A 14,879-nucleotide genomic window follows, 5' to 3' on the forward strand; every position below is an offset into this window, starting at 1 on the left:
TTGACTAAACCCAAAGCTATGATCGAGGACAGTGAAATGGCCATAACTTTATTAAAAATTAAGGAACTGAAATAACTTTTCAGATTATAGATTTGAAGCCATTCTGAAACAGTATGAAAACAATCTTACTTGGATTACCTGCAATTTACAAACATACATTAGTTAGTTACCAATTGTAGCTAATTTCAAACTTCAATTACTAGATCTAAACATCTATCCATTTCTTAATAAATGATTAACATTTTTAAATAGCCTAAGTGTCCAAATAATATTCACAAATAATTCACAATAAAACATGATTTTTAAATCTCATTTACATTAATTTATAGGCCGAATGGAAGGATTAGCGTTCAATTGCGCTGTAAATAATGGCCATTTAAATCAGCTTTCAAGTGGGATCCTGTGGAACTCTGTGGAACGCGCTGGTTTGGAACGTTCCCATTGTGGTGGATTTGTACCCCATATGCCCAGAAAAATACTGCGGGATTTAATGGGGCCCCAAATTAGCTACTCGCAACATAAAACTCGGTATAAAGGGATCTTAAGAAGCCCTTTTTAATGTAAAAATAAACAACCTACCTTCCGTTGTCCACTTTATGAGATCCGTCCCGTTGTCGGCGGTCGCGGGTTTAGAGGATAATTTGGAGGAGGTGCAGGTGAACCTCTGCCTCACCTGGAGAGACTGCTACACTTGTCACTTTACCTCCCCCTCGACTCCATCCAAGGACCCAAGCAGTCTCTCCAGGTGAGGCAGAGGTTCACCTGCACCTCCTCCAAACTCATTTATTGCATCTGCTGTTCCAGCTGTCAACTTCTCTACATCGGTGAGACCAAGCGCAGGCTTGGCGATCGCTTCGCCCAACACCTCCGGTCAGTTCGTAATAACCAACCTGATCTCTCGGTGGCTCAGCACTTCAAATCCCCCTCCCATTCCGAATCCGACCTATCTGTCCTGGGCCTCCTCCATGGCCAGAGTGAGTCCATCTGCAAATTGGACGAGCAGCACCCCATATTTCACTTGGGTAGTTTACACCCCAGCGGTATGAAAATTGATTGCTCAAATATCAGGTAGTTCTTGCTTTCTCCCTCCTTCCCCTCCCCAGCTCTCCCACAGCCTACTGTCTCCGCCTCTTCCTTTCTCTTTCCCGCCCACACACATCAGTCTGAAGAAGGGTCTCGACCCGAAAAGTTACCTATTCCTTCTCTCCATAGATGCTGCTTCACCTGCTGAGTTTCTCCAGCATTTTTGTCTACCTGAGAATTTAAAGTGTGTTTGCAGCAGTTGCTCTCCACACAACAGATTCATTTTCTTCCAAACAGATCTTTGGAAGAATGGGTTCAAACTCAAGGATGGAGGAAATTGGTGTAAATTTGCATTGACAGCCAATCAGTGGGTGCTTCGAGCTGCCCACGACATTAACATCATTCAATGATTTAAAGGGCTATTGTAATACAACAGTCGGTGCAAGGTGGTACAGCGGTAGAGTTGCTGCCTTACAGCGACAGAGATCCAGGTTCAATCCCGACTACAGGTGCTGTCTGTACGGAGTTTGTACTTTCTCCCCGTGACCTGCGTTGTTTTTCTCCGAGATCTTATGTTTTCCTCCCACTTGCCAAAGACGTACAGGTTTGTAGGTCAATTGACCTTGGTGTCAATGTAAATTGGCGCTAGTGTCTGTAGGATAGTGTTAATGTGCGAGGATCGCTGGTCGGCGTGGGCTTGGCCTGCTGAAGGGCCTGTTTCTCATAATCACAATTATACTTTATCAGCCGTCTGTTTTGCAACATACGAGGAAATTGATTTGTCATACACTAATAAAAAGCAACTGAACACACAAAATACATTTTAACATAAACATCCACCACAGTGACTCCTCCACATTCCCCACTGTGATCGAAGGTGAAAAAAAGTTCAATCTCTTCCCTTCTTTCGCTAAACTAAATATTAGCGTCAAGAGTGATTTATTGCCATATGTCCCGAAACAGAACAATGAAATACTTGCTTGCAGCAGCATACAGCTTTGTAAAACCCAGGATACACACAAAACACATCAGTGTATTTAAAAACAAACACACATAAATAAATAGAAAATGGTAGTGCAAAGTCAAAAAATAATCCCCACAAGTTTATATAGTTTGGAGTGTATTTGGAAGTTGGAGTGTTTAATAGTCTGATGTATGTGTGGCCTATGCAGTTTTCAGGCTCCTGTACCTTCTTCCCGATGGTAGCAGCGAGATGAGAGCGTGGCCAGGGTGGTGTGGGTCTCTGATGATGCCAGCTGCCTTGTTGAGACAGCGCCTCCTGTAGATCCCTCAGATTCCTATTCAATTTTTTCCCCTTCACCTTGAACCTATGTCCTCTGGTCATCCATCGATTCCCCTACTCTGGGCAAGAGACTCTACCCGATCTATTCCTCTCATGATTTTATACACCTCTATAAGACCAATACGCTTCTAGAAGATCGGATGTGCACACAGATTTTGCCGTGGGAGGGAAAGGGGAAAGAGAGAGAGGGGTGGGGTGGGGAGATGACTGAACATTTGAGTGCACACATTTCTATCATCATCTCCCACCTCTGCCCAGTCACCCTGCTCATTTCCCCTCTTCCACACACTCATCTCCCATCTCCAAGACCCCGTTTCCCTGTTATCCACCCTGAGTCCCGTTATCAGTACCCCATTCCTGCTTTCTCCCCAAATCCCTTGATTTCTTTAGCCCCAAGAGCTCTAACTCTTTCTTAGAATACATCCAGTGAATCGGCCTCCACTGCCTTCCATTGCAGAAAATTCCACAGATTCACTACTGTCTGGGTGAAAATGTTTTTCCGCATCTTAGTCCTAAGTGGCCTAGCCCTTATTCTTAGACTGCTACCCCTGTTTCTGGACTCCCCAACATCGGAAACATGTTTTCTACATCTAGCAATAGACAATAGACAATAGGTGCAGGAGTCGGCCATTCGAACCAGCACCACCATTCAATGTGATCATGGCTGATCATCCCCAATCAGTACCCCATTCTCCCCATATCCCTTGACTCTACTATTTTTAAGAGCCCTATCTAGCTCTCTCTTGAAAGCATCCAGAGAACCTTCCTCCACCGCCCTCTGAGGCAGAGAATTCCACAGACTCGCCACACTCTGTGAGAAAAAGTGTTCCCTCATCTCCGTTCTAAATGGCTTACCCCTTATTCTTAAGGATAGCCTGCCCAATCCCTTGAGAACCTATGTATGTTACGGAGAAAACGGGGCAACTCACCGGCGTCAGGGCGGAGTTCTCTCTCTCTCCAATACAATTGTCAACTAAACACAATTCAACCTTCTAAAGAAGGGTCTCAACCCATCATCCACTTCTTCTCTCCAGAGATGCTGCCTGTCCCGCTGAGTTGATGTTAGGAGGTTGCAGGGTGACCTGGACAGGTTGAGTGAGTGGGCAGATGCATGGCAGATGCAGTATAATATAGATAAATGTTAGGTTATCCACTTTAGTGGCAAAACAAGAGGGCAGATTATTATCTCAATGGGGTTAGGTTAGGTAAGGGGTAGGTGCAGCGAGACCTGGGTGTCCTTGTACACCGGTCACTAAAAGTTGGCGTGCAGGTACAGCAGGCAGTGAAGAAAGCTAATGGAATGTTGGCCTTCATAACACGAGGATTTCAGTATAGGAGTAAAGAGGTTCTTCTGCAGTTGCATAGGACTCTGGTAAGACCACATCTGGAGTATTGAGTACAGTTTTGGTCTCCTAATTTGAGGAAGAACATCCTTGTGATTGAGGTAGTGCAGCGTAGGTTCACAAGATTGATCCCTGGGATGGCGGGACTGTCATATGAGGAAAGATTGAAAAGACTAGGCTTGTATTCACTGGAGTTTAGAAGGATGAGGGGTTATCTTATGGAAACATATAAAATTATAAAAGGACTATACAAGCTAGATGCAGAAAAAATGTTCCCAATGTTGGGCGAGTCCAGAACCAGGGGCCACAGTCTTAGAATAAAGAGGAGGCCATTTAAGACTGAGGTGAGAAAAACCGTTTTCACCCAGAGAGTTGTGAATTTGTGGAATTCCCTGCCACAGAGGGCAGTGGAGGCCAAATCACTGGATGGATTTATAAGGGAGTTAGATAGAGCTCTAGGGGCTAGTGGAATCAAGGGATATAGGGAGAAGGCAGGCACGGGCTATTGATTGGGGACGATCAGCCATGATCACAATGAATGGCGGTGCTGGCTCGAAGGACCGAAAGGCCTCCTCCTGCAACTATTGTCTAAGTGTGTTTACTCCAGCTTTTTGTGTCCATCTACAATTCAACATTGACGACTGCTTTGGGGCCACCTCCTGCACCCACACACAACTGACTGACTTCATCCACTTCACCACCAACTTCCATCCGGCACTCCAATACACCTGGACCATTTCCGACACTTCCCTACCATTCCTTGACCTCACCATCTCCATCGCAGGGGACAGACTTCTGACCGACATACACTACAAACCAACTGACTCACATGGCTATCTGGACTACACGTCTTCCCACCCTGCCCCCTGTAAAGACTCCATCCCCTACTCCTAATTCCTCCGCCTACACCGCATCTGTTCCCAGGATGAGACCAGGGCATCGGAAATGTCCTCGCTCTTCAGGAAACGGGGATTCCCCTCCGCCACCATAGATGAGGCTCGCACCAGGGTCTCATCCATACCCCGCAACACTGCTCTCTCTCCTCATCCCCGCACTTGCAACAAGGGCATAGTCCCCCTAGTCCTCGCCTTTCACCCCACCAGCCGGCAAATACAACAAATAATCCTCCGCCATTTCCGCCACCTCCAACGTGACCCCACCACTCGCCTCATCTTCCCATCTCCCCCCATGTCTGCCATTCGCAAAGACCGCTCCCTCCGCAACTCCCTTGTCAATTCTTCCCTTCCCTCCCATACCACCCCATTCCCGGGCACTTTCCGTTGCAACCGCAAGAAATGCAACACCTGTCCCTTCATCTCCTCCCTCGACTACATTCAAGGACCCAAGCAGTCGTTCCAGGTGCGACAAAGGTTCACCTGTATCTCCTCCAACCTCATCTACTGCATTCGCTGCTCCAGATGTCAGCTGATTTACATCGGGGAGACTAAGCGGAGGTTGGGCGATCGTTATGCCGAACACCTCCGCTCAGTCCGCAATAACCTACCCGAACTCCCAGTGGCTCAGCACTTCAACTCCCCCTCCCATTCCCAATCCGACCTCTCTGTCCTGGGTCTCCTCCATTGCCAGAGTGAGCAACACTGGAAATTGGAGGAACAGCACCTATATTCCGCCTGGGTTGCTTGCGTCCGGTGGCATGAACGTTGAATTCTCCCAATTTTGCTAGCCCTTGCTGTCTCCTCCCCTTCCTTAACCCTGGAGCTGTCTCCTCCCATTCCCCCGCCCTCGGGCTCCTCTTCCTCCCTTTTTCCTTCCTTCTCCTCCCCACCCCCCATCAGTCTGAAGAAGGGTTTCGGCCCGAAACGTCGCCTATTTCCTTCGCTCCATAGATGCTGCTGCACCCGCTGAGTTTCTCAAGCATTTTTGTGTACCTACAATTCAACCCTCTCTGGTTAAACCGGAAGTGGTTTAGTTCACGCCCCCCTCGGGACGCGCATCGTATGGGCGGTTCTCTCCAACACAGGAGAGCAGGCAGTTACATGTCTACACGCGGTGGCGTCCATAACTGGGCCTCTGCTCCCACCCCCCCCCCCCCCCCCCCCCCCCCCCCCCCCTCACGTCCCCGGGCTGCAGGGACTTTGTGGGGGCGGTGAGACGGTCATTGCTGGGGGTCGGGACGCTGCCTGATGCACAGATGCTGCCCGACCCACCGGGTTTACCAGCTCCTCCCCGGAGTCACACATCATTCCCGCCCTCTCTCATTGACCCCCTTCACCCTGCTCATCTCTACCCTCCCCGTACGCTCATCTCCCACCCCGCCTCCAACATTTCCCATTTATCCCCCCTCCCCGTCCGAGCCAGCACCGTCATTCAATATAATCACTGCTGGTCATCCTAAATCAGGATGAAAAATATTTCCCTCATCTTTCTTAAATGGCCCACCCCTCATTCTTAAACTGTTATCCCTGGTTCTGGACTGCCCCCCCCCCCCCCCCCCCCCCCACACCCCCAACATCGCAAATATTTTTCCTGCATGTAACCTTTTTCACACAGAGAGTTGTGAGTGTGGAATTCTCTGCCTCAGAAGACGGTGGAGGCCGATTCTCTGGATACTTTCAAGAGAGAGCTAGATAGAGTTTTTAAAGATAGCGGGCTCAGGGGATATGGGGTGAAGGAAGGAACGGGGTACTGATTGGGGAAGATCAGCCATGATCACATTGAATGGCGGTGCTGGCTCGAAGGGCCAAATGACCTACTCCTGTACCTATTGTCGATAGCCTGTTTTACACGTTTCTATAAGATTCCATCCTTCTAAATTCCAGTGAATAAAAGCCCAGCATTCTTCCAACATATGTCAGTCCTGCCTGTTGTACTTAACTGGCTATCACAGAGACAGGAGTTTGTCACTGGATCCCTGTACACATACAACAATAAACCAACACCAATGGCCTTTGTTACATCAGACAGGGGCTGACATGTCAGGCAGCAGGTGTTAAAATAAATCTGATTTAATATGTACAAAGCGTATGTTACAATGTCATCACAAGCTGCACTAAAACATGCAGAACAAACATCCATAGCATCAATAGTCAGACTGTATGAATTACACTTTCCCAAAGAGCACCAAATGCAACAATAGTCAATGGGGATTGGATAGATGTTGTATATATAGACTTTGGTAAAGTTTACCACAAGATTCTTACATAGAAAAGTACAACATTCTGAACACGATGCCAAAATAACCTCATTACATCTGCCTGTACATGATCCACATCCCCCCCCCCCCCCCATAACCATGTGCCTGTAAACCTCCACTATCATATCTGCCTCCACCACCACCCTCGACCACGCGTTCCGGGCCCCCATCACTTTGTAACAAAGTAAAACTTACCCACACATCTAAATATTACTAAAACTCTCATCTTGTTTGTTTCTATGTCTGTCTGTGCGGAGTTCCTGAAACTCCAAAACGGTACATGATAGCGCTACAATTTTGGACCACCTTAATCACCATTGTCCTGTGGTGTGTTGTATCAAGTTTTGTTCAGGTTGATGGTATATTTTACAAGTCATTCACATATTAATCTTTTAAAATTTAACACTGTGATTCTAAAGTCTGAAGGCATCATGTTCGGCACGGACATTGTACTGCGTTAGGAATAAAACAGAATACAGAGAAAAGACAGACAAATAGACGGAGAACACAGACAGAATCTTCAAACCCCCAATCGGTGACATCACGGTTTGTTGGTGGCCATGGTCCTCAATTCCTCATAGTTCATACATCCTGTAGTCTTCATCTGTCCAGTGATCTCCCCTCCCCCTACACGGCCCCACAGTGTCAGGCTGGGGGTCTCTGGAACCAGGGACAGGGGACTCACATCTGCCACAGAGATGGGACAGCAGCAAACTCGTTCCCCATCACCCAGCGACTGGGTGCACTGTGACCCCCACGTACACCGGTCCACACTCTGCAACTTTCCCGGTCCCACCTTGTTCCTGCGAGAGAAAAAGAGAGAGAGAGAGAGAGACCCCACATTGTTAGCCGGGAGAGAGAGGGGTGCGGGGATGGGGAGACGGGGAGAGGGGGGAGAGGAGGGGGGAAGTGGGAAAGAAGAGGAGGGGGAGGGGGGCGTCGGGAGGAAGACGGGAGTGGGGGAAGAGGGGAGGGGAGCGGAGAGGGGGGAGGGACAGGTTAAAGGGGGGGGCGAGAGTGTGAAGGTGAGGAGGACACTCACAGCATGGTTTCTGCGGAGATTCGATGCCCGGACTCCCAGCACGGCAACAGTGAGAAGGATCACAGCGAGAAGGGACCACGGAGAGAACGATCACCCAACGACTCATGGACCCTGGAGGAGATATCGCCACATGGTGGTGAACCTGGAGTCTGGTTTAATTTAGAGAAACAGCACGGAAACAGGCCCTTCGGCCCACTGAGTCCGCACTGACCAGCGATCCCCGCACACTAACACCACCCTGCACGGGAACAATTTACCGGGAACAACTTATAATTATCGTCAAATATCCAACAAACCCGCACGTCTTTGGAATGTGGGAGGATCCCGGATAAACCCACGCAGGTCACGGGGAGGGCGTGCAAACTCCATACAGACAGGACCCGTAGTCAGGATTGAACCTGGGTCTCTGGCGCTTGGTGGCGGCAACTCTATCCGCTGTGGTAACGTGCCGCCCTCTGGAAACGTTTATAGGGGGGTTGCACGTAAGGTCACTGGGTCATAGGGCTCGACGCACGGAGCCGCTAAATCCAACTGGAAGACATCCGGTATATGTTATTAATGCTAGAAACGCGTACTTTCCTACCTGTTAAAAACGGCCAAAATGTTTTTGCGCTGAAAGAAATTGTGGGAGTCAGGGTAAGTGTGAGAGACGTGAACCCAACTTTAGAATTCCAAACGTGAAGCGAAATGAAGGTATAGAGAAGCGAGAACTGAAGGGACTACAGCAGCTAAAGTGCTTTGTAAACATTGAAAATATTGGGAATTATCGCGTTTGCTCACTGCATTTCATCAAGTAAGGCATTATTTGTGTTTTTTCTTGATTCCTTTCATATCTAAAAATTCTCAGAAGTGATAAATCTGGCTGTAAATTTTTCTTCAGATGCTTTTTCATTTCGTATGTAAAAACCCACTTGAGAACCATGGGCGATTTCAAAAATTTACAGCCAGATTTATCACTTCTGAAACTTTTTAGATGCCAAAGTAATCAAGAAAAAACACAAATAACGTCTTAGTTGATGAAATGCAGTGAGCAAACGGTTAATGTTCGCTAAGCACTCTGGCTGTTGTTGTCCCTTGAGCTCTCGCTTCTATCTACCGTCATTTCTCCTCACCTTTGGAATTGTGAAGTAGGCTAAATGTCTCGCACGCTTATCCCGATTTCCATAATTATTTACAGCGCAAAAAGTGACAATTTTGGCGGGTTTTAACGGGCCCGCTACGCTGGAAACAATGGGAAGTGCCTACCCACAGTACATCGCGTGTAATCCATTTGGAGTAGCGTAGTAACTGTACGAGTCATGGATTGTGACCCGACTGCCGTGAAACCCCCCCCCCGAGCTGAATATTGACTTCAGGAGGTCCCATAATGGAGAATACATATAAAATCTCCATTTACGGGGAAAGTGTGGAGAGAGTGTCCAGCTTTAAGTTTCTGGGCACTCACAGTTCAGAGGACCTCACATGGTCCACCAACACCGCTGCGCTGGCCAAGAAGGCACAGCAACGACTTTTCTTCCTGAGGACATTAAAAAAAGACTGGTCTGCCCCAACAGCTGCTGACAACGTTCTACCGCTGCACCACAGAGAGCATATTAATGTATGGCATCTCTGTGTGGTATCTCAGCTGCACGGAGGCGGAGAGGCGAGCTCTTCAGCGCGTCTTCCACAGAGCGCAGTGCATTATTGGGACACAGCTACCAGCCTTGGAGGGCATCTACCACACATGGTGCCTCAGGAAGGCCGTCAGCATCCATAAAGACTACTCGCACCCTTGTAACGGACTGTTCGAACTACTTCCCTCCGGCAGACGTTGCAAGACCTTCTACGCCCGAACCCCCAGACTCAGAAACAGCTTTATTCCCAGAGCTATAGCGGCTCTAAACCAGCCCTGCTGAGTGCCCCCCATCCCCCCTGGACTGTCACCCTCGGATGGTCACGTCACACAGCTTATTTATTTATTTTACATTTCTTTTACATCGGTTGGAAGGTGCATACTAAATCTCGTTGACAATAAAATATATTATTATTATTATAGGGATATGGGCCAAACGCGAGCAAGTGGGACTAGTGTAGATGGGGCATGTTGATGGGCAGGGAGCAATGCGGCCAAATGGCCTGTTCTGTCCTGCATGACTCTCCCATTGGACAGAGACCCAGCATTCACCCACTCACCTCTGGGCTGGGCGTTGCAGTGCAGCATTGCAGGGACTGCACGGCTGCTGCAGCAATCTTCTGCGACGCAGCTGTAGGCGCAGATGTGCTGCCCCGGGTGCTGCAGGTACAGCACGGCTCCGGGGAAGGTGGCGTTCCCCACGCCGGGATCCTGCGATCGCCGCTCCCACCGGTAGGTGACGGGGCAGCCGCTGGTGGTGGAGCAGTTCAGCGTGAGATGCGACGAGTTGTGGCTGACCTCCACGGTCGGTGTGGACATTGGCTCTGCAAAGCAGCACAGTGTAAAGTCCAGCTAAACCGCAGAGAGTTCAAGCCCATAGCCCACTAAAGGTGGTAGCACCAGCAGATAGGGTGGTAAAGAAGACGTGTGGTGTGGCGTGGTTCAATGTATAGGGGCATTGAACACAAGATGCAGGAAGTCATGATGCAGCTCTATACGGCTCTGGTTAAGCCCCATATGCAGTATTGTGTGTAGTTCTGGTCACCCCGTTACAATGGGAGATGTGGAGGGATTGGAGAAGGTTCAGAGGTAGTTTACCAGACTGCTGCCTGGATTACATGGTTTCAGCTAGAGTGGGAGGTTGGGTTGATTTTGGATTTGGATGCAGAAGGATGTTTCCATTCGTGGGAGAGTCCAGGAGAAGAGGTCATAGCCTCAGAATTAAAAGACTTTCTTTTAGGATGTAGAGGAGGAGAAATCTCCTTGGTCAGAGAGTGGCGAATATCCATGACGGACTCCACAAATAATTCTTTGCCACAGAAGGCTGTGGAGTCCGTCATGGATATTTTTAAGGCAGAGATAGATAGATTCTGGATTAGTACGGTTGTCAGGGGTTGTGGGGAGAAGGCAGGAAATGGAGAATGAGAGATAGATCAGCCATGATTGAATGGCGGAGTGGACTTGGGCCACACTGCCTCAATTCTACTCCATATATAGACAATAGGTGCAGGAGTAGGCCATTCGGCCCCTCGAGCCAGCACCACCATTCAATATGATCATGGCTGATCATCCACAATCAGTACCCCGTTCCTGCCTTCTGTCCTGACTCCACTATATTTAAAGCTCTGTCTAGCTCTCTCTTGAAAGCATCCAGAGAATTGGCCTCCACCGCCCCCTGAGGACGAGAATTCCATCTCAGCGTGCGGGGACCGCCGGGAACTAAGGGGGACCACAAATGGAAAATGTTAAATGCTTTGTGTAAAATGGAATTATTTGCAATGCTTTCAGTGCCCTTTAGATGGCGACTCTTTGCTTACCTTGGGTGTGAAAAACAAAGAACATGTGGGCCAGTCTGGGTACTGTACAACTCTCCACGACGCTACTCACCGATCACTCGCAGCTCAAAGTGCTCCCGGTCACGGTTCCTCAGCTCCTTCCCCAAGTAGTTTGTCTGCACCTCGTACGTCCCCTGGTCACCCGGCCTCACGGCCCGCAGCTCAATGAAGGTGTCCCGTCGGAAGTGGACCCTGTTCCTGTAGGACGGGCGCACCATGTATGGATACTCCGGGCTGTCAGACTTCCAGGCCAGGATTGCAAGATCGGGATGGACCCGCCCCATCGCTACCTCGAACCTCTCCTGGCTGTGATGTAGGACGGGGAACATCACCGTTCCACCCACGGGGATGGTGGTGATGGAGCCCGCGGTGGCTGCCGTTCCTGCTCTGCACAGCGCCGCAGTGTGGAGGCCTGCAACACAAGGGCTGGGAATGGTACACAATCCAGCGGTGATGGGGGCTGACTGGAGACATGGGACAAGCGCAGACAATGCACCGTGCAACACGATAGACAACATGTAGTGGCCGCACCAGTGTGGACCTCTGGTCACCGTGCTGTAGCAAGGTGCAGTGGAGGTTCACCAGCACAGATACAGCACAGAAACAGGCACTTCGGCCTATCTCACCTCTGCCAACCAAGGTGTCTACACAAACCCATCCCACCTGCCTACATCTGGCCCATATGGAAACATGTTCCCCATGTTGGGGGAGTCCAGAACCAAGTTTAAGAATAAGGGGTAGGCCATTTAGGATTTATTCACACGGAGTTGTGAGTCTATGGAATTCTCTGCCTCAGTTCTCTGGAAACTTTCAAGAGAGGGCTCTCAAAGAACAGATTCAGGGCATATGGGGAGAAAGCAGGAACGGGGTGCTGATTGTGGATGATCAGCCACGATCACATTGAATGGCGGTGCTGGCATGTAGGGCCAAATGGCCTACTGCACCTATTGTCTATTGAGATGTGGAAAAGCTTCTTCACCCAGAGAGTTGCGAGTCTGCAGACTTGTCTGTCACAGAAGGCAATGTAGGCCAATTCACTGGATGTTTTCAAGAGAGAGATTGATATGGCGCTCAGGGCTAACGGAATTAAGGGATAGGGGAAAAAGCAGGAATGATGATGATCCACAATCTTATTGAATGGTGGTGCAGGCTCGAAGGGCCTACTCCTGCCCCCCCCCCCCCCCCCCCACTGCCTTCTGTGGCAGAGAATTGCACAGATTCACAACTTGTTAGGGGACCTTTCTACCCCAACTAGTCTGAAGATGTCTCGATCTGAAACGTCACCCATTCCCTCGCTCCAGATATGCTGCCTGTCCCGCTGAGTTACTGCAGCATTTTGTTGTTGTGTCTGAAACTAAATCAAAGCAGTGCTCAGATGAACCCACATCTTAAAGAAGGTACAGGAGCCGAGAACATGGTCTGCACAGCGGTAGAGATGCTGCATCACAGCGCTAGAGACCCGGGTTCCATCCTGACTACGGGTGCTGTCTGTACTAAGTTTGTAAGTTTTCCCTGTGACTGCGTGGGTTTTCTCCGGGTGCCCTGATTTCCTCTCACATCTCCCCCTTCTCCACCAGTCTAAAGGGTCGCCTGTTCATTCCCCCCACAGACGCTGCCCGACCCGCTGCTTTCCTCCAGCACTCTGTGTTTTACCGACAATTGTGCACTCCTGACTGGTTTTATTTCAGTTTGGGAACAGCGTGGGAACAGGCCCTTCGGCCCATCGAGTCCGCGCCAACCAGCGATCACCACGTACGCTGATTCTAACCTACATGCACCAGCGACAGGGGCTAGTGGAATGAAGGGATATGGGGAGAAAGCAGGCACGGGTTATTAGATAGATATTTAGATACGCCATTTATTGTCACTATACATGTACAATGAGATTAAAAGCAGCTCGTACTCAGTGCATACATATAATTTAGTACAAAAAAACAAGAAACAGAAAACAAAACAAAAGGGGGAGGGGGGGGGGAATAGGTGCACAATTCTGCGGCGCTATATACATATCTATAAAGGCTAAATGGTGAAGGATGAATATGTAGTATTCTTAGGCAGATGTTTAAAGATTATATTAAATGTTTAAAAAAAAAATTTAAATAGTAAAAATTAGTTACAATACACATTACAGTTCCAAATTTCAGAACGTGGATAGAATAGATGGAAGTCCGGGTGTTGGGCTGTGAAGTCAGTGCATGTGTGAATTGAGAGTAGTTATGACTTTCGGAAAACTATTCCCGAGTCTATTTGTGCTAGATTTGATGCACCTATAGCGCCTTCCAGAGGGCAGCAGGTCGAACAGTCCAAACGCAGGATGGGAGCTGTCCTTGATATTATTTGCCCTGCTAAGGCAGCGGGAGGTGTAAATATCCATCAGGGAGGGGAGAGGGCAACCAATGATCTTCTGTGCAGTCCTAGTTACCCTCTGAAGCCTCTCCCTGTCTGCCATGGTGCAGCTGCCGTACCATGCTGTATTGATTGGGGACGATCAGCCATGGTCACAATGAATGGCGATGCTGGCTCGAAGGGCCGAAAAGCCTCCTCCTGCACATATTTTCTATGTTTCTATGACAATTTACAGAAGCCAATTAACCTACAAACCTGAGATAGACACAACAAACTGGAGTAACTCAGCGGGACAGGCAGCACCTCTGGAGAGAAGGAATGGGTGACGTTTCGGGTCGAGACCCTTCTTCAGACCCGAAATGTCACCCGGTGGAAACCCACGCGGTCACGGGGAGACCGTACAAACAGCGCCCGGAGTCAGCATCTAAACCAGGGTTCCTGGCGCTGTGAGGCAGCAGTAACGTGCGGGCCGAGTGGCCTCTTGCTCTCTGTACCTGCCAGCAGCCACATCAGACCATCCACCTTCCCGATAGAGCGCCGCATGTCCCCTCTGTTCAACGGGCGCCGACTCCACGCTGCACCGAGTCACCCCCGAGTCAAGCGGCGCGCTGGGCTGGAGGAGAGTGCGAGATGCATTAGTGGGGGGGGGGGTTATGGCAAGAGATGCGGGGGGGGGGGGGGGGGGGGGAGATGGGAGATGCGGCGGGAGGGAGATGGGATGGGGGAAGAGGTGCGGGGAGGGGGGGAGAGGGGCTGGATATAAAAAGCTGAAGTAACAGGCAGCATCTATGGAGAGAATGAATGGGTGACGTTCTGAAGTGAGCGAAATCAATATTCATCCCACTGGGCTGTGAGCTGCCGGGAGCGGAGACAGTAACTCACCAGCAACGGCGGAGAAACTGCGATACAGACTCAGCGCTGTCGGTCAAAGCTCTTATAGGCTCTTTGCTGTCCGTTACAATCTTGGATTTACCTCTCTGATGGTGAATTGGTTTAAAGTTTAAATCCCGCATTATTGCTCAGCCAATGAGTGGTGTTAGGGCGGGGCTTGCAGCGTCTTCGTGTTTATACCAGATATCTTATAGCGAAGCGCTCCGCTATAAGATCTTTGGTTTATACTGTATTGTAATGTGGGCCTTGCTGATCCACACAGTGCCGTGGGGTGGTCGCTGGGGGTCTCACGTCGTAGTATATCGCCACAAACTGCCAGTTTACCACAAA

General features: G+C 49.5%; 1 protein-coding gene across 1 annotated transcript in view; it reads right to left on the reverse strand.

Annotated features, from left to right (window-relative positions):
• Nucleotides 1-6,339: 6,339 nt before the first annotated feature.
• The window catches only part of LOC129716439 (uncharacterized), a 51,825-nt gene continuing 43,285 nt past the window's right edge, over nt 6,340-14,879 (reverse strand). The window contains exons 4-7 of the mRNA XM_055666311.1: nt 11,365-11,724; nt 10,038-10,301; nt 7,866-7,976; nt 6,340-7,626 (exon numbers count right to left, since the gene is read on the reverse strand). Of these exons, the coding sequence (XP_055522286.1) occupies nt 7,625-7,626; nt 7,866-7,976; nt 10,038-10,301; nt 11,365-11,724 (737 nt within the window). The 3' untranslated portion in view covers nt 6,340-7,624. The remainder of the gene's footprint in view (nt 7,627-7,865; nt 7,977-10,037; nt 10,302-11,364; nt 11,725-14,879) is intronic.

Source organism: Leucoraja erinacea, unplaced genomic scaffold, assembly GCF_028641065.1.
Source record: "Leucoraja erinacea ecotype New England unplaced genomic scaffold, Leri_hhj_1 Leri_236S, whole genome shotgun sequence".
Taxonomy (NCBI): Eukaryota; Metazoa; Chordata; class Chondrichthyes; order Rajiformes; family Rajidae; genus Leucoraja; species Leucoraja erinaceus.